At 39.3% G+C, this 24989-nt stretch overlaps 1 protein-coding gene across 1 annotated transcript in view; it reads right to left on the reverse strand.

The window, feature by feature from the left end:
• The window catches only part of LOC128653786 (ABC-type organic anion transporter ABCA8), a 405751-nt gene that overhangs the window by 293486 nt on the left and 87276 nt on the right, over positions 1 to 24989 (reverse strand). The window contains exons 12-14 of the mRNA XM_053707294.1: positions 23295 to 23405; positions 3116 to 3291; positions 2838 to 2957 (exon numbers count right to left, since the gene is read on the reverse strand). Of these exons, the coding sequence (XP_053563269.1) occupies positions 2838 to 2957; positions 3116 to 3291; positions 23295 to 23405 (407 nt within the window). The remainder of the gene's footprint in view (positions 1 to 2837; positions 2958 to 3115; positions 3292 to 23294; positions 23406 to 24989) is intronic.

Genomic DNA, 24989 nt, shown 5'->3' on the forward strand with positions numbered 1-24989 from the left:
TATATATTAGTTTGTCTCCTAGCTTCATTGTTTACCTCTTTAAATATTCACTTCACATCAGTTTCTATAATAGTCCACTACTCTTAACATATATACACCTAATTAACCTTTGCATACCTTAACTACATATCACTCCTTGCAAAATTTATGGTTATACTCTCACCTAAATGTAAATAACAGCTCATAGCTCTCTCAATCCTCTATAGACCTAAGCCTATTTGCAAGGAGTAAAAGACCTCACATATTCCATGACTAAGGCGAATACAGATTTACTAACGTAACTCTTATGAGACATAAACATTGATATTCGTATATAGTGGCATAACTTCCTCAGTTATGATAAGGTCCAAGATTTCTATATACCCTCAACCAGTCCTGGTATTTTTACTTGCCGGATATAAGGTGGAACTAGGACATGCCCTTGCCCCCTTTACCCCTATCATATAAGCAGCTTTAGCCCGCTGTACCCCTTCCCTTAATATTTCACACAACATTAAGCTTCTCATACACCTTTATATTCATATAGTTGCCCTAAGTAACTACCATTTGTCATAACATTTGCGATAACACTGGTCCGACACACAAGAGTGGCCGACACACTAGTTACTTCACATTTCTGTCTTTAAGAGAAAAAGGAGGTTTCATTCATGCTTGTCTAGTTTCCTTCTCTAATGTTACTTATGTTTCAGACATCTTGTGTTATAAAGAGGGTCTAATTTAATCATCTTCATACACAGGTAGACGCTAACTTTGTTGCCTCTTATGTAATAAGCTTTAGGGCAGCCTGAAAGTTATATTTATCCAGTTCGAAACCTATATATGATTTGATCACTATACTGTTATGCACAAAGAACGCATTTACCTGTGAGCTTCAATAACCTTCACCTGAAAAACTATTGTATATTCATGTATTGACTGGACAGCAAATGAGGATAATATCAACCAGCTTACAAAAAATACACTTAATATTATTAGGAAAGTATTCAAAGGATCTAGCTTCTGAGGTACTAGTTTTAACAGAAGAGGGGACAGGATCATTATGCTCCATAATAAAAAAAAGGTTAACAGGCAGGTAATGAGTGAATCAAGAGCATGCACATGTTTTGTAACAATGCATATCACTATTATAAACATTGTTGTAGATACCACTGCTTTACAGTGTTCAAGACACGTGGACATTCCTGAGCCTGCTCTAATAGAAAGGATCTAAGTATCAACACATTTACATTACAGAGATGCAAAACAGGTTATAATGACCTTAATGGTTTGAACATTTGTTTGTATATATATATATATATATATATATATATATATATATATATATATATATATATATACCAATTAATATACAAGAATAAGTCTTGTTTAAAAGGTTATTTATTTTTTAATTTTTTTCTAGAAAGAGGAATCTATTACAAATGAGGTGGGAGATATGGGCATGTGCTAAAAAAGGAAAACACAGGTTTTATATGACCTTTAAAAATGTAAAAGGCTGTGATTGTTCTGTTTTTTTATGAGTTTGGGCTAGGCCCCTTGGTTCCAGTGAAGGGTCATCTTAGGGCTCCATGTACTAAGCAGTCAGCGAGCTACCCGCAACAAATCTCGCGTCAAAATTCGCAAACTGATATGTACAAAGCCGTCAATTATGTTAAAACTCGCATCTTTAAAATTGCGAGCGTACTTATCCGCCAAACCTCGCTACCGCTCCATTTTTCACTGTAATTAGACACATTTGACCACCAACTCGCCAAAAACGAATGTACTAAAAAATCTATTTGTCCGCTCGCTACAATTTCCGCTCCCACCTCGTTATTTTTGCCTCGCCACCTTTTAGGTGGCGGGCAAGGTACAAAACAATAGGAAAGTCAATCTAGACGCCAGTCTAGACATATATAAAAGGCAGTAATATCAGCATTGTACAGCATAACTGGCGTCTAATTTGTCTCTCATTTCCATGTACATAAATTGCGCCAAATTTGTCGACTGTAATTAAAGAGTAATCTATATTTTAAATTTGTATTGTATAGTTGTCAATCTTTATAATTATTTTTATATTAATATTTATATATTATCAGATCCAGATGAAGCCATATCCAAATTGTAAATAAATATTACAAAAATAACGCTGTTATCACTCTTCAAAAAATTTAGAACAATAATAAAGTTGTTTAGATAAGTTGAACTTTTATAGGAGCAAAATTCTATTCCCGCGACTACTATGATGTTCGTGACACCTTGCATGTCACGTGTTAATAATTGGCCAGACAATTCAACTGAAAGTTAAAAGTACATCAGCTTAGTCGCGGCGAGCGAGACGTCAAATTTATCAATAATCCGCCACTGCTCGCGGCGGGCTAGACTTGTCTATTTATTGGGGGATTATTAGTACATAGTGACAGCGGACACCATTTCGCCCGCGGCGAGTAACGGCGAGTTTATCCGCGTCTAAAATGACGGATGAATTGACGGCTTAGTACATGGAGCCCTTAATGTTACTACAAAGACATTTTAGACAATAGGTTGCCTGCAAGTTTGTTGCAACAGTTTGAGGACGGCCTAACCAATTCTTACATGACTGGCTCAATGCAAGGTCCATAAAGACATGGTTCAACACTTTTAGAATGATTTGGAATTCTGATCACGAGCCACATCATTGCTTGTCCCACAGACACTCTCCAAAACCTTGTGGAAAGCCTTCCCAGAAGTGGTGTGGCTATTATTAATAATCAATTCACTATAGAAAATACACTGAACCAATAATACAGAAATAATCCATAAAATTACATTAAAAGAACACAAAATTCAAAGTCTATAACATTAGGAAAATATCAGGTTACCTGTGGGTTTCCTAAAAGAGAGATTCCAAGAGTTAACTTTCTTCTCTGTCCTCCACTTAATTTATTGGCTTCCACATCTTGAATGTTATTCATGTGTAACTGAGATATGATTTCTTGTACCTATAAAACACACATTGTATAATGCAAGTACATCTGTCTTTCTAATATAAAAAAAGAACGAACAAGGAAGTTATATAGTTAATCTTCCTATAATTTCCTTTTTTGTTTTGAACTTTTTTTGATTTTCAACAGTTTCAATTCCTACATAAACACTTTACCTCCTCTTCTACTTGATTTGATGGGATTCCTTTGAATTTAGCAAACACCTGTAAATTTTCTTTCACTGTTAAGGGATCAAACTTGATGTCAGCCTGTGGGCAAAATCCAGATATTTTCCTTATCTCATCCAAATGATCCATATCTAATACACTGTAGTTGTAGACAGTAGCCAATCCTGCAAGGCATTCATTTGATAATTTTAAAGAGTACAATAATGATTCTGTGATTTTATTTTATGTCAAAAAGAATCAGTCATGATAGAGCTGCACATTTGTTCACAAGTTAAGAGAAATTAGAAACAGTCTTTCTTTGTCTCTCATTTAAATGGATAGAAAATTGATAGACAATCATGTGACTGAGAGGTCTTTAAAGGTGAGGAAAGGACTTCAATAAATTTTAGATTCTTAATTTAAAGGGACATAAAACCCCAAAAAACAAAATATATGCTTACCTGATCAATTTCATTGTTTCTGGGCATCGAGAGTCCACGATTTCATTCCAATTACTATTGGGATATTCAATTCCTGGCCAGCAGGAGGAGACAAAGCGCACCCAACTTTGCCTTACCCTTTCCTTACCCATAATCCCTTCATTTGGCTGAAGGAAAATGGAAAAAGAAGATAACAAGAGTATAGAGGTGCCTGAGGTTTGTACCAAAAATATGCCGTCTTAAATGTAAATAAGGGCGGGTCGTGGACTCTCCATGCCCAGAAAAAAAGAAATGTTATCAGGTAAGCATACATTTTGATTTCTTTCCTATGGCATGGAGAGTCCACGATTTTATTCCAATTACTAGTGGGAACCAATACCCAAGCTAGAGGACACAGAATGAAAGGGAGGGAGAATAAGACAGGCGGACCTAAACAGAAGGCAGCACCACTTGTAGAACTTTTCTCCCAAAGGAAGCCTCAGCAGAGGCAAAAGTATCAAATTTGTAGAATTTGGAAAAAGTATGCAATGATGACCAAGTAACCGCCTTGCAGAATTGCTCCACAAATGCTTCATTTTTGAAAGCCCAGGAAGAAGAGACAGCCCTAGTGGAATGAGCCGTAATTCTCTCAGAAGGCTCTTATCCAGCTGTCTCATATGCTAATCGATAACTCTTCTAAACCAGAGAGAAAGAGCAGTAGAAGTCGCCTTCTGACCCCTTTCACTTACCCGTGAAAACAATGGGGGCAGTACACTGCTGAAAATCTTCAGTTGCTTGTAGATAAAATTTTATCTGGCTGTTATCCATGTTTCAGTTGTAGTAACTGCAACTCTATGATTAAGGGATAATTTTTTTATCACCCTACACAAGGTACAAAATATAAAATAAAACAATACCTTACATGCAGGTCTAAGTATATCATATATCTTATCAAATGCCCATGTAGCCTAAATTACATTGGAGAGTACTGTAGAGAAGCCAGAGAGTGTATTACAGAGCACAAATCCAACATAGGATGTGATAACAAGGATGCCCCTGTCTCTGTGCTTTCAAATTATTGAAAGAGTAGATATTTCAAGATAGGTGACAGGGAACATTTGCTCAAAGTTTAAGAAATGTACTGGATTAATAAAATACAAACATTAAAACCAAGGAGATTAAATAAGGCCTTTGACTGGTCATTATTTAGATAATTGATTTGCCTAGTATATACGTTGACAGTACTCCTAAAGCAGATGTTAACATTCTATGCATGGTCTATCCTACGGAATATTTTGTACCATTGAATAATACAAATAACATTAAATAATACAGTAGATTCATTGCATAATATTTGTTGTTGGTAGTTTTCTGCATCCAATATTCTGTATGACCAGCTGTGCAGCTTCCTATTTGTAATTTTATATATTGTGGCTATATGTATTTTAATTGATGTGTTTTAAATTCTGTCTGTATAACCCATTCACCACTGTCACTTTAAAATAATAAGCATCTTTATGAAAATAAATTTGAATAATATCCACTAGGTGGCAATGTTGCTTAATTAATGGGTGTTGACTTACACCTGTGTACAGGTATAAAGGTAGCCTCTGTATGTACACTTGCAGACATGACTAAGGACCTAGTATAGATCTGAAACGTTGTTGCTTTTTTGTGTGGACCATGGTATAATAAAGGTCTTTCTTTTATGAAAACCTGCCAAGGCTGGAGTAACCTTTATTCAAAGACTTGCTGATACAGAGGGGTGGCTGACCCTCAACTCCTGTGCCTGATTGTTTTGGTTGCTATTTCCCACCTCTTTTGTCTCCTGAAGAAAGGACAGAATGCAAGGTACCCTCACCAGACTCCAAGAGAAAAACTTTGATTCGCACCAATACAAGTATGTACGCTATACCTTATGGTAAATTTTACGAGTAACCGGCTTATGAGCCTGAAGCATAGTATCAATGACCTTCTCAGAAAAAAACACGCCTAGCTAAGACTAGGGGGGATATTTATCAAGTTGTCAACCGCAAATACACTGGCATTCCGCAGCGTAATTGTGGTGAGCTTGATTCGACCTAGTTATTAAAGCCTACAGACCGGAAAAACATAATTTATGCTTACCTGATAAATTCCTTTCTTCTGTAGTGTGATCAGTCCACGGGTCATCATTACTTCTGGGATATTACTCCTCCCCAACAGGAAGTGCAAGAGGATTCATCCAGCAGAGCTGCATATAGCTCCTCCCCTCTACGTCACTCCCAGTCATTCGACCAAGGACCAACGAGAAAGGAAAAGCCAAGGGTGAAGTGGTGACTGGAGTATAAATTAAAAAATATATTTACCTGCCTTAAAAACAGGGCGGGCCGTGGACTGATCACACTACAGAAGAAAGGAATTTATCAGGTAAGCATAAATTATGTTTTCTTCTGTTAAGTGTGATCAGTCCACGGGTCATCATTACTTCTGGGATACCAATACCAAAGCAAAAGTACACGGATGACGGGAGGGATAGGCAGGCTCTTTATACAGAAGGAACCACTGCCTGAAGAACCTTTCTCCCAAAAATAGCCTCCGATGAAGCAAAAGTGTCAAATTTGTAAAATTTGGAAAAAGTATGAAGCGAAGACCAAGTTGCAGCCTTGCAAATCTGTTCAACAGAGGCCTCATTCTTGAAGGCCCAAGTGGAAGCCACAGCTCTAGTAGAATGAGCTGTAATTCTTTCAGGAGGCTGCTGTCCAGCAGTCTCATAAGCTAAACGAATTATGCTACGAAGCCAAAAAGAAAGAGAGGTAGCGGAAGCTTTTTGACCTCTCCTCTGCCCAGAGTAAATGACAAACAGAGAAGACGTTTGTCGAAATTCCTTAGTTGCCTGTAAGTAAAATTTTAGAGCACGGACTACATCCAGGTTGTGCAGTAGACGTTCCTTCTTTGAAGAAGGATTTGGGCATAAAGAAGGAACAACAATCTCTTGATTGATATTCCTGTTAGTAACTACCTTAGGTAAGAACCCAGGTTTAGTACGCAGGACTACCTTATCCGAATGAAAAATCAAATAAGGAGAATCACAATGTAAGGCTGATAATTCAGAGACTCTTCGAGCCGAGGAAATAGCCATTAAAAATAGAACTTTCCAAGATAACAACTTTATATCAATGGAATGAAGGGGTTCAAACGGAACGCCCTGTAAAACATTAAGAACAAGGTTTAAACTCCATGGTGGAGCAACAGTTTTAAACACAGGCTTAATTCTGGCCAAAGCCTGACAAAAAGCCTGGATGTCAGGAACTTCTGACAGACGTTTGTGTAACAGAATGGACAGAGCTGAGATCTGTCCCTTTAATGAACTAGCAGATAAACCCTTTTCTAAACCTTCTTGTAGAAAAGACAATATCCTAGGAATCCTAACCTTACTCCAAGAGTAACCTTTGGATTCACACCAATATAGGTATTTACGCCATATCTTATGGTAAATCTTTCTGGTAACAGGTTTCCTAGCCTGTATTAAGGTATCAATAACTGACTCAGAAAATCCACGTCTTGATAAAATCAAGCGTTCAATTTCCAAGCAGTCAGCTTCAGAGAAGTTAGATTTTGATGTTTGAAGGGACCCTGTATCAGAAGGTCCTGTTTCAGAGGTAGAGACCAAGGTGGACAGGATGACATGTCCACCAGGTCTGCATACCAAGTCCTGCGTGGCCACGCAGGTGCTATTAGAATCACTGATGCTCTCTCTTGTTTGATTCTGGCAATCAATCGAGGAAGCAACGGGAAGGGTGGAAACACGTAAGCCATCCTGAAGTCCCAAGGTGCTGTCAGAGCATCTATCAGGACTGCTCCTGGATCCCTGGATCTGGACCCGTAATGAGGAAGCTTGGCGTTCTGTCGAGACGCCATGAGATCTATCTCTGGTTTGCCCCAACGTCGAAGAATTTGGGCAAAGACCTCCGGATGAAGTTCCCACTCCCCCGGATGAAAAGTCTGACGACTTAAGAAATCCGCCTCCCAGTTCTCCACTCCCGGGATGTGGATTGCTGACAGGTGGCAAGAGTGAGACTCTGCCCAGCGAATTATCTTTGATACTTCCATCATAGCTAGGGAGCTTCTTGTCCCTCCCTGATGGTTGATGTAAGCTACAGTCGTGATGTTGTCCGACTGAAACCTGATGAACCCCCGAGTTGTCAACTGGGGCCAAGCCAGGAGGGCATTGAGAACTGCTCTCAATTCCAGAATGTTTATTGGCAGGAGACTCTCCTCCTGACTCCATTGTCCCTGAGCCTTCAGAGAATTCCAGACGGCACCCCAACCTAGAAGGCTGGCGTCTGTTGTTACAATTGTCCAGTCTGGTCTGCTGAATGGCATCCCCCTGGACAGATGTGGCCGAGAAAGCCACCATAGAAGAGAATTTCTGGTCTCTTGATCCAGATTCAGAGAAGGGGATAAGTCTGAGTAATCCCCATTCCACTGACTTAGCATGCACAGTTGCAGTGGTCTGAGGTGTAAGCGTGCAAAGGGTACTATGTCCATTGCCGCTACCATTAAGCCGATTACCTCCATGCATTGAGCCACTGATGGGTGTTGAATGGAATGAAGGGTGCGGCAAGCACTTTGAAGTCTTGTTAGCCTGTCCTCTGTCAGGTAAATCTTCATTTCTACAGAATCTATAAGAGTCCCCAGGAAGGGAACTCTTGTGAGTGGAACGAGTGAACTTTTCTTTTCGTTCACCTTCCATCCATGTGACCTTAGAAATGCCAGCACTAACTCTGTATGAGACTTGGCAGTTTGAAAGCTTGAAGCTTGTATCAGAATGTCGTCTAGGTATGGAGCTACCGAGATTCCCCGCGGTCTTAGTACCGCCAGAAGAGCACCCAGAACCTTTGTGAAGATTCTTGGAGCTGTAGCCAATCCGAATGGAAGAGCCACAAACTGGTAATGCCTGTCTAGGAAGGCAAACCTTAGGTACCGATAATGATCTTTGTGAATCGGTATGTGAAGGTAAGCATCTTTTAAATCTACAGTGGTCATGTACTGACCCTCTTGGATCATAGGTAAAATTGTCCGAATAGTCTCCATCTTGAACGATGGAACTCTTAGGAATTTGTTTAGGATCTTTAAGTCCAGGATTGGTCTGAAAGTTCCCTCTTTTTTGGGAACCACAAACAGATTTGAGTAAAACCCCTGTCCCTGTTCCGATCGTGGAACTGGATGGATTACTCCCATTAACAAGAGCTCTTGTACGCAGCGTAGAAACGCCTCTTTCTTTGTCTGGATTGTTGACAATCTTGACAGATGAAATCTCTCTCTTGGAGGAGAGTATTTGAAGTCCAGAAGGTATCCCTGAGATATTATCTCTAGCGCCCAGGGATCCTGAACATCTCTTGCCCAAGCCTGGGCGAAGAGAGAAAGTCTGCCCCCCACTAGATCCGATCCCGGATCGGGGGCCCTCAATTCATGCTGTTTTAGGGGCAGCAGCAGGTTTCCTAGTCTGCTTGCCCTTGTTCCAGGACTGGTTAGGTTTCCAGCCTTGTCTGTAGCGAGCAACAGCTCCTTCCTGTTTTGGTGCAGAGGAAGTTGATGCTGCTCCTGCTTTGAAATTACGAAAGGAACGAAAATTAGACTGTCTAGTCTTGGCTTTGGCTTTGTCCTGAGGCAGGGCATGGCCTTTACCTCCTGTAATGTCAGCGATAATCTCTTTCAACCCGGGCCCGAATAAGGTCTGCCCTTTGAAAGGTATATTAAGCAATTTAGACTTAGAAGTAACATCAGCTGACCAGGATTTTAGCCACAGCGCTCTGCGTGCCTGAATGGCGAATCCTGAATTCTTTGCCGTAAGTTTAGTAAGATGTACTACGGCCTCCGAAATGAATGAATTAGCTAGTTTAAGGACTCTAAGCCTGTCCGTAATGTCGTCCAGAGTAGCTGAACCAATGTTCTCTTCCAGAGACTCAATCCAGAATGCCGCTGCAGCCGTGATCGGCGCAATGCATGCAAGGGGTTGCAATATAAAACCTTGTTGAACAAACATTTTCTTAAGGTAACCCTCTAACTTTTTATCCATTGGATCTGAAAAAGCACAGCTATCCTCCACCGGGATAGTGGTACGCTTAGCTAAGGTAGAAACTGCTCCCTCCACCTTAGGGACCGTTTGCCATAAGTCCCTTGTGGTGGCGTCTATTGGAAACATTTGTCTAAATATCGGAGGGGGTGAGAACGGCACACCGGGTCTATCCCACTCCTTAGTAACAATTTCAGTAAGTCTCTTAGGTATAGGAAAAACCTCAGTACTCGTCGGTACCGCAAAATATTTATCCAACCTACACATTTTCTCTGGTATTGCAACTGTGTTACAATCATTCAGAGCCGCTAACACCTCCCCTAGTAATACACGGAGGTTTTCCAGTTTAAATTTAAAATTTGAAATATCTGAATCCAGTCTGTTTGGATCAGAACCGTCACCCACAGAATGAAGTTCTCCGTCCTCATGTTCTGCCACCTGTGACGCAGTATCTGACATGGCCCTAATATTATCAGCGCACTCTGTTCTCACCCCAGAGTGATCACGCTTACCTCTTAGTTCTGGTAATTTAGCCAAAACCTCAGTCATAACAGTAGCCATATCCTGTAATGTGATTTGTAATGGCCGCCCAGATGTACTCGGCGCTACAATATCACGCACCTCCCTCTGAGCGGGAGATGTAGGTACTGACACGTGAGGCGAGTTAGTCGGCATAACTCTCCCCTCGTTGTTTGGTGAAATTTGTTCAATTTGTACAGATTGACTTTTATTTAAAGTAGCATCAATACAGTTAGTACATAAATTTCTATTGGGCTCCACTTTGGCATTGCAACAAATGACACAGGTATCATCCTCTGAATCAGACATGTTTAACACACTAGCAAATAAACTTGCAACTTGGAAATACAATTCAATTAGAATAATATTAAAACGTACTGTGCCTTTAAGAAGCACAGAAGATCTATGACAGTTGAAAATTAATAAATTGAAACAGTTATAGCCTCAATCCTTGTAAACAACACAACTTTAGCAAAGGTTTAATTAAAGCAGGAAACAAATTACAGAATAAACGTTTTTTATCTCAGTCAAACTATAATTCTCACAGCTCTGCTGAGAGAAATTACCTCCCTCAAAATAAGTTTTGAAGACCCCTGAGCTCTGTAGAGATGAACCGGATCATGCAGGGAATACAATGAGTTGCTGACTGAAATATTTGATGCTAGAAAAAGCGCCAAAAAACGGCCCCTCCCCCTCACACACAGCAGTGAGGGAGAACAGAAACTGTCAGAAAACAGATTAAGCAACTGCCAAGTGGAAAAATAGTGCCCAAACATTTATTCACACAGTACCTCAGCAAATGAAAACGATTTTACATTCCAGCAAAAACGTTAAACATAATCTCTAGTTATTAAACAGCTTTATGTATTTCTTACAGTGTAATTCTAGTGAAGTACCATTCCCCAGAATACTGAAGTGTAAAGTATACATACATGACATTATATCGGTATGGCAGGATTTTCTCATCAATTCCATTGTCAGAAAATAAAAACTGCTACATACCTCTATGCAGATTCATCTGCCCGCTGTCCCCTGATCTGAAGTTTACCTCACTCCTCAGATGGCCGAGAACAGCAATATGATCTTAACTACTCCGGCTAAAATCATAGCAAAACTCTGGTAGATTCTTCTTCAAACTCTGCCAGAGAGGTAATAACACACTCCGGTGCTATTTTAAAATAACAAACTTTTGATTGAAGATATAAAACTAAGTATAATCACCATAGTCCTCTCACACATCCTATCTAGTCGTTGGGTGCAAGAGAATGACTGGGAGTGACGTAGAGGGGAGGAGCTATATGCAGCTCTGCTGGGTGAATCCTCTTGCACTTCCTGTTGGGGAGGAGTAATATCCCAGAAGTAATGATGACCCGTGGACTGATCACACTTAACAGAAGAAAAGTTGAAATTTGTGATGTAACATACGATCCACTGGTCTCAATCCGATACTGATCGATGCTTAAGTTGTTACAGATGTTCTGAATACACATTCTGCATTATTTGACACTTTTTAAAAGTTATCAAATAGTTAACCAGTACGCTCGCGGCTATTCCTGGTTTTCAATCCGCCACCCTGGAGGCTGTGGATGCCATAGGAATCAATGGGAGTCTGAAAGCAGCAAAAGCTTATGTTCGATGCTGCCAGATATCCCATAAGCCCCAAGTTTAAACACTCCTAATCTGCCGTCCCGACATCGCCACCACCTACATAATGTTATTAACCCTTATCCCGCCGCTTCCCGACACCGCAGCAACTAAAAAAATGTATTAACCCCTATCCCGCCGCTCCCGGACCCCACCGCAACCTAAATAAAGTTATTACCCCCTATGATATCCCGCCGCTCCCGGACCCCGCCGCAACCTAAATAAAGTTATTAACCCCTAAACCTCTGGCCTCCCACATCACTACCACTAACTAAACCTATTAACCCCTAAACTGCCAGCCCCCCACATCGCCATAAGCTAAATTAAGCTATTAAACCCTAAACCTAACAACCCACTAACTTTACATTAAAATTACAATATCCCTATCTTATGATAAATTAAAACTTACCTGTAAAATTAAAATAAACTATATTAAACTATTAATTAACCTACCGTAACTATTATACTAAAATTACATTAAATTAGCAATTAAATTAACTATATTACATATTAAAAAACCCTAACCCTACTCAAATTATTTAAATCTACTATTAAAAATTACTAAATTACAAAAAAAATAAACGCTAAGTTACAAAAAATAAAAAAACACTAAATTAAGGAATAAAAACCCACAGTATCAAACATTAAAATTAATTACACCTAATCTAATAGCCCTATCAAAATAATAAAGCCCCCCAAAATAAAAAAAAACCTAGCCTACAATAAACTACCAATGGCCCTTAAAAGGGCCTTTTGTGGGGCATTGCCCCAAAGAAATCAGCTCTTTTGCCTGTAAAAAAAAAATACAAACACCCCCCATCAGTAAAACCCACCACCCAACCAACCAACCCCCCCAAATAAAAAGCCTATCTAAAAAACCTAAGCTCCCCATTGCCCTGAAAAGGGCATTTGTATGGGCATTGCCCTGTAATGGCATGTGTATGGGCATTGCCCTTAATAGGGCATTTAGCTCTTTTACCTGCCCAAACTCTACTCTAAAAATAAAACCCACCCAAAAAACATTAAATAAACCAAAAACTAACCCCCAACAATTCATCCATCTGGCGAAGTCTTCATCCATGTGGCCTCTTCTATCTTCATCCATCCGGTGCGGAGCGGGTCCATCCTGAAGACATCCGCCGCGGAGCTCCTCTTCGATACGGTCGCTGCCGTAAACTGGAACTTGAATGCAAGTGATGTCATCCAAGATGGCGTCCCTTGCATTCCTATTGGCTGAAAGATTCCAATCAGCCAATAGGATTTCAGCAGCTCTCATCCTATTGGCTGTTCCAATCAGCCAATAGGATGAGAGCTCAATTCTATTGGTTGATTGGAACAGCCAATAGGATGAGAGTTGCTCAAATCCTATTGGCTGATTGGAACAGCCAATAGGATTTTAGCAGCTCTACTACTATTGACTGATTGGAACCTTTCAGCCAATAGGAATGCAAGGGATGCCATCTTGGATGACGTCACTTGCATTCAAGTTCCAGTTTCCACGCCGGATGTCTTCAGGATGCACCTGCTCCGTGCCGGATGGATGAAGATAGAAGAGGCCGCATGGATGAAGACTTCGCCAGATGAATGAAGATGGAAGAGGCCGCCCGGATGAAGACTTCTTGCCGGCTGGATGGATCCTTAAAACGGAACTTCAAAAACTGTAAGTGGATCATCGGGGGTTAGTGTTAGGTTTATTTTGGGTGGGTTTTATTTTTAGAGTAGGATCTGGGCAGGTAAAAGAGTTAATTTTTTTTTGTAATTTAGTAATTTTTAATAGTAGATTTAAATAATTTGAGTAGGGTTAGGGTTTTTTAATATGTAATATAGTTAATTTAATTACTAGTTTAATGCAATTTTAGTATAATAGTTAGGGTAGGTTAATTAACAGTTTAATATAGTTTATTTTAATTTTACAGGTAAGTTTTAATTTATTATAAGATAGGGATATTGTAAGTTTAATGTAAAGTTAGCGGGTTGTTAGGTTTAGGGGTTAATAGCTTAATTTAGTTTATGGCAATGTGGGGGGCTGACGGTTTAGTGGTTAATAGGTTTAGTTAATGGTAGTGATGTGGGAAGCCAGAGGTTTAGGGGTTAATATGTTTATTTAGTGGCAGCGGGGTCCGGGAGCAGCAGGATAGGGGTTAATAACTTTATTTAGGTTGCAGCGGGGTCCAGAAACGGCGGGATAGAGGTTAAACAGTTTAGTATAGTGGCGGCGTTTAGTGACATGGTAAAAATAAAGTTGGTAAAAAGCCGAATAGCAGCAAGATTGATGAGGGCTAGTTAACAACAGTCCGATGCTCATCGCCCTGTACTTGGTGCATGACTTTTTGCTAGCTTTTTTTATAAATATGGAGATCGTATTCAGGCCCGCGGCCACGATGTTAGGCGAGCGTATTGGTGCCGGCGAATGCAGCATAGTTGAGGCTTTGCTAAATATCCCCCTAGGTGTTCAATCTCCAAGTAGAAATATTAGTATCTTACAGTGCTGCGTTTGGTGACCTCTAGCTTCTGTCTATGGTGGGTCCCCCAAGCACCCACTAGGTTAACAGAATATGAAAGAATAGATAGATAGGAGCGCCAAAAATCGGCAGGGTCTTATGTGATTTATAATTGTAGGTCTAATGCTAGACCCTGGGTTGGAATAGCATATATTGGATGTTTAGAAAAGTCTCTGTATAAAATTATGTATCACAAGGATAGGTTTAGATATTGGATATGAAGTGTTTATCAAAGAATTTTTTATTACAATTTGCACAAAATATCATATAATTAAAAACGATTGGGTACAATTGCACAGAATATTGTATAGTTAAAAAACAATTAAGTACATGGATCCATGTGGACAAAATCCTATTTCATATAAGTGTGTCCTAAAATGGTCTAAAAACAAATGTGGCTGTCTGAATGTTAAAATATGTGTGAGTCTCACATATACAGTATAATGGTGAGGTTGTTCTGATAAGTGACCTCTCTAATGTAGTTGACACAAAAATTGTGTTATAAAAGTACAAGATCACCAATATAACATAATATACGAATAAACAAAGATTGGTATAATGAGCAAAGATGTGAGCGTTGTGATCAAAAGATATTTAAAAAATTTTAAAAAATTAGTCTCCAAAGATGAGATCTACAAAAACAATTAAAGTGAGCATGTGAATAAATACAAATACAAATAAAAATGTGATCCACAAAAACATATATGTGTATATATACAATCCAAGGATGTGAAAACAAATCGCAAAAACTTTCTTATAAAAATATTGAAAAAATGCTGAAAAAAACTTTTATGAACAACAGGTGTGTACACAGATTAGTAAGTGTGATTAAAAAGTCATTTTTGGAGGTGTGAAAGTTCCTGGAATTTATTCCATTTGGTGTAATGGTCCTTTGTTAGTGGTCCTAAAAAAGTGTTTGAAGATCCTTTGTTTGTAATCCTGAAAAATGTTTGAAGATCAAAATATAAAAAATGTGTAAAAGTGTGATCAATGTGTGGAAAAAAAATGATGAAATAAAAATAGTAAAAATAAAAATAATGATGGAAAAAATAAAAAATAAAAATAAAGATACTCTGGAAATTCCTCAAGACCTGTAAATAGAAAATACTGACATAGTGTAATACTGTTTAGGTATTTTAAAATTAATAGGAATAAAACTCACCATATATCTGTCAACGTGTTTCGGCCTGCCAAGGAGGCCTTTCTCAAGACTCAAATTTTTTTTTAAAATACCTAAACAGTATTACACTATGTCAGTATTTTCTATTTACAGGTCTTGAGGAATTTCCAGAGTATCTTTATTTTTATTTTTTATTTTTTCCATCATTATTTTTATTTTTACTATTTTTATTTCATCATTTTTTTTCTACACATTGATCACACTTTTACACAATTTTTATATTTTGATCTTCAAACATTTTTCAGGATTACAAACAAAGGATCTTCAAACACTTTTTTAGGACCACTAACAAAGGACCATTACACCAAATGGAATAAATTTCAGGAACTTTCACACCTCCAAAAATTACTTTTTATTTTATTTTAAATACATTTTTATTGAGGTTCTTGTTCAAAACAAACAGTCATCTCTTAGCAACACACAAGAAAAAGAAGAACATATTATTACAGAGTAAGCTGTCAAAACAAGGTCATATGGGTATACACAACAGTTAAGTGACACATTACTCGTTGATTATAAGCAATAAACTCTACTCAAACGTAGTGACTACTATAGAATATAGGCGGTCATTTATAATCCTCAAAGGAACGGTAACATAGTAGAAGACAGGTAGACAGCAATGCGACAGGACCACTCATGGGCCCTTGTTGAAGAACCTCTATTTTATGTTTTTTACATATTCTGAACAAAATGAACAAAATGAGTTTCCTCGCCTAATATCAAGGCACCTTCTATGCTTACTATAGGGGAGGAAAGTGGGAAAGGTGGATGGACCTATAAGGTTAAAGTAGGTCAACAGTCAATATGTTAAATAATATTAACGCTAGAAGGGTCCTTTTTAAAGTTAGATATTGTAGTAAGAAAAAGTATATATAATGCAGTTGTCAGTATATATATAAACATAAGTGTTAAGCAAAAGATAGCAACAAATAGGCCACCAATTTGAATTCTTAGAAAACATAGTAGGATATACAGGTACGGTGCAATATGTAAAGCCTGGTTGCTTAGAATAGGGTGGTAAGTAATATTTTAAGCCAAGGGCTACTGAGGAGGCGTCAATCTTTAAGCTAAAATACTATGGTATGATATGTAGGTATGGTATGATATTTATGGAGCGGTATAGGAAAGATAAACCGCGTAGCAAATTCTCCCAGATTGGGAGGCTTATTAGAAAGGGGGATGGGGGGGGGAGGTGGGAGGCAGAATATAGTAAATAAATAAACAGCTAGCGTGTTTTAGAGATTGGCATCTATTGATTTAGTAGTTATAATGAGCTAAGGCGGTGGGAGAGAGGGTTTTGCCGCCCCGGCCGCTGGCAGCTCAACCCCCATATATTAATAGTATTGGTATTAGCCAAGAGGTTTAATATAGAAGTGGGAAGAAAAATTGAATCTAATGACATACATGCTGCAAAGATCAATATTTAAAGGAGATAGGGTGTACACAATGGATACATACTCAGCTGACTAGAATAAGTGATCAGTCCTGCTGACCTAATGAGAAAGTAGATATTTTTATGAGCTTTGAGTTGAAGTGTATTAAATACCAACAAGCTAGATATATGAGAACATCTCTATAAGAACAAAAATAAGGAATAGGTGTGTCCATGTCCAAATATAATATAGCTACTAGGATAGACATATAAAAATAACAGTGATTCTAGATTCTATTAGCATCTAGATATGTAGAAATAAACCGGTACAAAGGCTCAACAAGGCTTCCTTGCAAATAATGAAAGGTAGAGTATATACAACATGTCATAACACAAAGACTTAATATGGTAAATAATGATATGGCTAGGCCACAATAGTGTCTTAATGTCGTGCAGCTACACACTAAAACAGGCTAAAATATAAAGACATGCATGTTCTCCATATAAGTAAAACTATAACTAGGACAAAACATCTATTTTCTTAAGTGGACTGTACAGCGTGCTCTCAAGATGGCTAGGTAAACATCTAATGCATCAACAGGATTGGCAACAGCATGAGAAAGAAAGTATTAGTCCCTGCAGCTATGGAGGTATAAAGCAATGCTGGCTTTAACAGAGACTTAGTTCAAGCAAATAGAAGTGTACAGTCACAATAAGGCTCATCCATATCTATCCCACTCCGGTCTTAAAATGAAGCAGGAGGACTCCACGATCTCCATCACGTTGATGCAGGGCACCTGAAGCTGTGGGAGATGTATCGATGTTGCCACAGACACCGCCAAGGCCTCTGCAGGAGCACAGCAGGAGGGGAGCTGCAAATAGTTTCACTGAGGCCCCACAAACAAAGTCGCGATCGGCAAACGTTCCAAGCCCCGCAGCTGCAGGTAGCTTTAGGAGCGGGGGCTGAATATTTCTATAGACTCGCGTCTCGTCGAGCAGCCCAGGGACAAAGTGGGTAGTCAAGTAGTCACCTTCTGTCGCCTTCAGTGAAAGGTGTGGCTCTCTAGCAGCTTGGTCTCTGGAACGCTGGCCAAACGGCTCACCATGCTGGAGGGAGTCGGGCGGGCGACACAGGAACCTATGAGCAAGTGTGCTATCGGCAACATTCTGGTCTGCAGCTGCGTTGGCACAAGTCTGGCTGGGGGCAGCATGTTCAGGAGTGAGGGCTGTAGCGCTACACTCAAACAGTGTTGCTTCCATTCTGACAAAATGTTCGTATAAGAGCTGCGCCACATCCTCTGCCCAGCAGGTCAGGGCCTCCATCTTAGCCATATTGATGCAGAGCTTCTGAAAGCTAGAAATACCCTCCTGGGCACCCGCAGGGTCTTGTAGGGCAATTAGAGATCAATAGATTTCCTTATAGTGCAAAAGAACTTGAATCCAAGGGTTAATAGATAAGATTACAGTCAATTTAGAGCCAGGAGCTCCATGCACACACGTCTGGCTCCCTTGGTAGTTGGCTCCGCCCCCCCAAAAATTACTTTTTAATCACACTTACTAATCTGTGTACACACCTGTTGTTCATAAAAGTTTTTTTCAGCATTTTTTCAATATTTTTATAAGAAAGTTTTTGCGATTTGTTTTTACATCCTTGGATTGAATATATACACATATATGTTTTTGTGGATCACATTTTTATTTGTATTTGTATTTATTCACATGCTCACTTTAATTATTTTTGTAGATCTCATCTTTGGAGACTAATTTTTTTAAATTTTTTTTAAATATCTTTTGATCACAACGCTCACATCTTTGCTCATTATACCAATCTTTGTTTATTCGTATATTATGTTATATTGGTGATCTTGTACTTTTATAACACAATTTTTGTGTCAACTACATTAGAGAGGTCACTTATCAGAACGACCTCACCATTATACTGTATATGTGAGACTCACACATATTTTAACATTCAGACAGCCACATTTGTTTTTAGACCATTTTAGGACACACCTATATGAAATAGGATTTTGTCCACATGGATCCATGTACTTAATTGTTTTTTAACTATACAATATTCTGTGCAATTGTACCCAATCGTTTTTAATTATATGATATTTTGTGCAAATTGTAATAAAAAATTCTTTGATAAACACTTCATATCCAATATCTAAACCTATCCTTGTGATACATAATTTTATACAGAGACTTTTCTAAACATCCAATATATGCTATTCCAACCCAGGGTCTAGCATTAGACCTACAATTATAAATCACATAAGACCCTGCCGATTTTTGGCGCTCCTATCTATCTATTCTTTCATATTCAATCTCCAAGTAGTCAGCTTCAGATAATCTAGATTTGTGTGTAGGAAGGGACCCTGAAGTAGAAGTTCCTTTCTCAAAGGCAACCTCTAAGGGGGAAGAAATTACATCTTCACCAGATCCTCGAACCAGATCCTGCAAGGCCAGACAGGAGCTTATTAGAATCACAGATGCCCTCTCCTGCTTGATACGTGTAATGACTCAAGGAAGGAGAGCAAACGGGGGGAACAGGAATACCAGACTGAAGTTCCAAGGCACCGCTAGAGCATCTATCAGAGTGGCCTGTGGATCTCTTGATCTTAAACTGTACTTTGGAAGCTTGGCATTTAGACAAGACGTCATCAGATCCAACTCCGGAACCCTCCACCTAAGAGTTATCCACTCCCCTGGATGAAAAGTCTGCCTGTTCAGAAAATTCGCCTCCTAGTAGTCCACTCCTGTGATGTGGATGGCAGAGAGGAGACAATCGTGAGACTCCACCCACTGGAGAATGCGAGTCACCTCCTTAATTTCTAAGGAACTCTAGAGTTCCTCCCTGGTGTTTGATGTAAGCCACTGAGGTGATTTTGTCCGATTGAAATCTGATAAACTGGACTAAAGCTAGTTGAGACCAGGCCGTTAAGGCATTGTAAATTGCTCTCAACTCCAAGATGTTTATCGGAAGAAAAGACTCCTCTTGAGTCTAAAGACCCCGAGCCTTTAAAGAACCCCAAACTGCTCCCCAGCCTGAAAGGCTGGCGTCTGGTGTCACAATCACCCAGGATGGAAGCATGTACCCTAAAACAGATGGTCCTGAAAAATCCACCAAGATAGAGAGTCTATTGTTAGGGGATCCAGAGCTATCCTCTGTGATAGGTCTAAGTGGTCTCTGTTCCATTGTCTGAATATACATAACTGTCTCAGATGGAACCGAGCAAACGGAATGATGTCCATGGAAGCAACCATCAGACCAATTACTTCCATACACTGAGCCACAGATGGACCGGTTGATGACTGAAGTGACAGGCAGGTCAGAAGATTGGATTTTCTGACCTCCATAATAAATATCTTCATAGACAGAGAATCTATAATCATTCCTAAGAAACACACCCTGGTGTCTGGCACCAGGGAACTCTTCTCCAGATTCACTTTCCACCCGTGGGAACGTAGAAGACAATAACATCTCTGTATGAGATCTTGCTAACTGAAAACATGGCGTTGGACCAAGATGTCATTCAGAAAAGGCACCACCGCTATTCCCTGAGATCTGGCCATCGCCAAAGGGAAGAGCCACAAACTGGAAGTGTTTGTTTAGAAAGGCAAGCCGCAGGAATTTATGATGTTCCCTGTGAATGGGAACATAAAGATACGCATCCTACGGGTCTATGGTAGTCATAAACGGCATAATATCCTTGAATATCATAATGCTCTCTGACTTACTAAGAGCTAGTTTGATCTGACGTGGAGATGAATTACATTATTCTATATAATAAAGTAACTGGAATGTTAGTTCTGGATAGCAATATACAGTCTATGTGCAGGTAGCTCTGTGTACAAATAGGTCAGAGGCCCAATACGGGGCTAGGTACGCTAAACTATGCAACACAGAGTAAAACCAAATAAAAGACTGACCACAGAATCTCTCCTAGGAACAATTCAGTTGCTATAAAAACATTAATATAGCAAACATATAAATAACCACTCTTCACTACGTGAAAGCATGCCATCAACCTCTTTCAAAATTTTTACAGGAAACACAATTTATATGGCATTATAGAGTTATGTTGCAGGGTAACATGTGCAACCTGAGGGAAAAAGGTAGGAAATATATTATATTATTAAATATACAGTATATATTATCCTCAGAGTCCATATTAATGAATTGGTTCCCAAAAGAAAAAGAAATTAATCAATTTAAACTCAAACACAGAACCAGTTCTTTAACCTTAATTAAAAACTACTTCCCTCTTTATGAATGGAAATAATTAGCCAGATAGAGTCTTACATTTTTAATACTGCAGAAAATCTAACACTCTCAGGAGGAACCATTATAACGCTTACCCTACCAGTGAGCAGGAGAGAACTATCCTCTGTGAGCACAGGGTAGAAGAAGACAATATTGGCCGCAAAGGAACTCTCCTTGCAAATGACTAAAGGCTCAGTTAACCGCAAGGACTCCGCTCTCCGATCGGAAGAGACTATCAAGATCTGACTCGGAAAAGAGGAAAGCAGTCATGTGACTGCAACTAAAAATAAATGCGACACCGAAAAAGTGTGCGAATTACGCTGCACTACTGACAGAAATTAACGGCTTCTAACAGCTTCTCTGATATGGTGCATGAAACGTTTAAACGAATAAACACTACACAACCGCAAGAAGTCTGCTCTCTGCCAGATAAACACTAAATTATCCATCTATAGATAAAGAGCTGTCGCACTCTCATTAAAAAGGAGATATTATTAACCCCTTAGCTTCTCCACACAAATAAAAGTGCCTGCAGTGCTGCCCTCATATGTTATCCCAGTATAAATGGATAAAAATGTCCCAATTACAATCCATTGGGGTTATTCTTCTAGTATTAACCCTGAAGTGCTTTCCTTCAAACCTAGAAGAGCACTTACCTGTGGATCCAGGCAGCTGCAGGGCAGGAACAGCTTCTTAGGTGTGACAGAGACACTCACCTCTGACAAGGACCTGTAGACAAAGAAAAAAACATATTAACCAACCCTGGTTTTCTATGGAGGGGTAGTATTGATGTTAGAAGTTAAGCAAATACCACCTCACCGCCACCAATACTCTTACTAAAGAGATTCACATGGACACAGCTTGACCCCAATACCCATCAAAGGATTAAATATCTTTAGACACCATCTTTGCACATCCTCCCATGACAAGGGCAAAGAATGACTGGGGATTATGGGTAAGGGAAGTGACACTCAACAGCTTTGCTGGGGTGCTCTTTGCCTCCTTCTGCTAGCCAGGAGTTGAATATCACATTAATAATTGGAATGAAATTGTGGACTCTCTATGTCATAGGAAAGAAATTTATTTTACGATGCTAGAGCATACAATTTTAAACAACTTCCCAAATTACTTACAGTATATTATCAAATTTGCTTTATCCCTTGTGAAAGAGCCACAATGTACTACTGGGAACTTGCTGAACACATTGACTGGGCCAATGTCAAGAAGCATACTGTATATGTGCATCTACCAATCAGCAGCTAGCTCCCAGTAGTGAATTGCTGCTCCCAAGCCTAACTAGGTATGCTTTTCAATTAAGGTTACCAGAGAAAGAAGCAAATTAGATAACAGAAGTAATTTGGGAAGTTTTTTTTTAGAATTGTATGTTCTGTCTGAATAATGAAAGGAATAAAACATGGTTTTCATGTAACAGATATGTATTAAAGGTTAATGATAATAAAAAAAAACAGATTCCTCAGAATAATCTAGTGAATTGCAAGTTTAAAGGTTTTTTCATATAATTCCTGCCAAAGGGGAAAAACACTGATCAGGGAAGTTCAGAGTGTAATTACAGGTAACAAAAATTGTCAACTTGCTAAATGGATCCAAGCCAAGCAGTAATTGGAGAAGTACTGCTCATGAAGTCTGAAGATAGTGAGTGCAGTAACCAGTCAGAAAAAGGAATTCAAAACTCCTTAAGAAAGTGTGCAACTTACAATAATATTTCCAATACAAGAGTTAGAAGGTTCTATAATGTGAAACATGAATAGACATTCTCCCAATACTGGTACACACCTCATAGGTAAACATTTTGTAATATTTATTTTTGCATTACACAATTTACTCTCTTAACTCTAGGGGGGAGATTTATCAATGGCCTCTGATGCCCCTGATTCAGCACTTATGAAGCAGTTATGAAACAGCAGTCTTAAGCCCGCTGCTCCTTAACTGGTCCACCTTCTCTGAGCAGTGGACAGCAATCATACTCGATCGGGTTGAATTCCGGTGATGTCTGCCCGCCTCATCAGAGTAGGCGGACAGGGTTATGGAGCAGCGGTCTTTAGACCGCTGCTTCATAACTGCTGTTTCTGGTCAGTCTGAAGACTCGCCAGAAACACGGGCCCTCAAGCTCCATTCGGAGTTTGATAAATGGGCCTCATAATCTTTAGGCTTCAAAATATCTATTCTTCTTTCAAAAAAACAGTATCTAGAGAGGTATGCATTACCACTGGTGGCCGGGCACATTCCACTTAGTATATTCAATAATGTTGATTTTCCAGCTCCGCTGTGGCCAAGTAAACATGTTATTTGTCCTTCATAAATATCCAAGTTTAGACCTATAAATAAAAATGCAAAGTATGTTAATTAATCTTGTGATATAGCTGTTTATCTTCTACTAAGTCAGTGATTTTTAATCACTGTGCCGCGGCACACTAGTGTGCCGTGAGAGATCATCAGGTGTGCCGCCATGAATTGGTCCCTTCTTGCTTGAGTGCACTCCTGAATAGTATTTTTTTTTTAATTTTTGTATCTTTTTTAATCTGGACTGGGCCGGTGAGGTGACTTTTTTTTAAAATCACATGAGAATGACAGGCTGAGGGTGATTGGCTAATTGAGCAGCGGCAGCACGCCTTGCTGACCCAACCCCATGTTCAATTGGAAGTTAGTTGAACCAACCCACATACCACCACAACACGTGCCTCGTGCCATCTCTCAGTTTTTATGCGGCATTCAGCACCACGGGCGGCACTCCAATATTCCCCACCATGCAATCATGGCATGCATGCTGCTGGACTGGCACTATTTGCTCCACCTCCAGACCAGTTCCAGCTGTTATGTTCCTTCACAGCACAAGGAACATGACTGGAGACTCTGGAGACGAAGAGGGAGGAGTCAGCCAGCAGGTGCTGCCTGTGTGTCACAGTGTGTGTGCAGAAGCACGGGTAAGGAGCAGGCCTCCTGGCACAGAAAGACCGGTCAGGGACACTGACCGGTCAGGGACACTGACTGACGTGATGAAGATGAAGAGAAAAAGAGCTGATTCTGGGGTAAGAGGAAGGATCATTCATACATGGTGTTAAAGTAGGACTCAGAGATCCTAGAACTTTAGGGATTATTATCAATTAGCATTGTTGGGTGCTATGCTAATGCAGGGGTCCATTTAATTAGGGAGTGGGCTCTGAAGGTGTTTCTGTAGGGTAGGGTAGCTGAGATATGAGATTACTTAGTCTGGATGGGGATTCTAGTGTAGCCAGCTGTTGCATGTAGAACCATGGTTGTTTCGTAGTACAAGGCAGGGCCGGTGTTTTTAGGGTTAATTGTGGTATAGGAAGCTTAGCTTACAGTTTACAATTATGATTGATTGGTGTGTTGGATGGTGGGTTTAATTTTGATGGGGAGATGCCATAGTTAGGGTTACTAAGGCAGTAACATTGGTACCTGTTTAATAATTTAATAAACAATAGGCTTAAGCAAAAATTAGTAGCCAGAATGCATGTGTATGTATATGTGTGTGTATGTCTATGTGTGTATGTCTGTATGAATATGTATGTGTGCATGTTTGTATGTATTTGTGTATGTATGTGTTTGTGTATGTATACATATGTGTATGTGTGTATATCTGTATGTGTGTATGTTTATCTCTGTAGTCTGTATGTATGCATGTGTGTATGTGTATGTATGTATGTTTGTATTTGTGTATGTATGTGTTTGTTTATGTATACATATGTGTATGTGTGTATATCTGTATGTGTGTATGTTTATCTCTGTAGTCTGTATGTATGCATGTGTGTATGTGTATGTATGTATGTTTGTATTTGTGTATGTATGTGTTTGTGTATGTATACATATGTGTATGTGTGTATATCTGTATGTGTGTATGTTTATCTCTGTAGTCTGTATGTATGCATGTGTGTATGTGT

Source organism: Bombina bombina, chromosome 1 (assembly GCF_027579735.1).
Source record: "Bombina bombina isolate aBomBom1 chromosome 1, aBomBom1.pri, whole genome shotgun sequence".
NCBI lineage: Eukaryota > Metazoa > Chordata > Amphibia > Anura > Bombinatoridae > Bombina > Bombina bombina.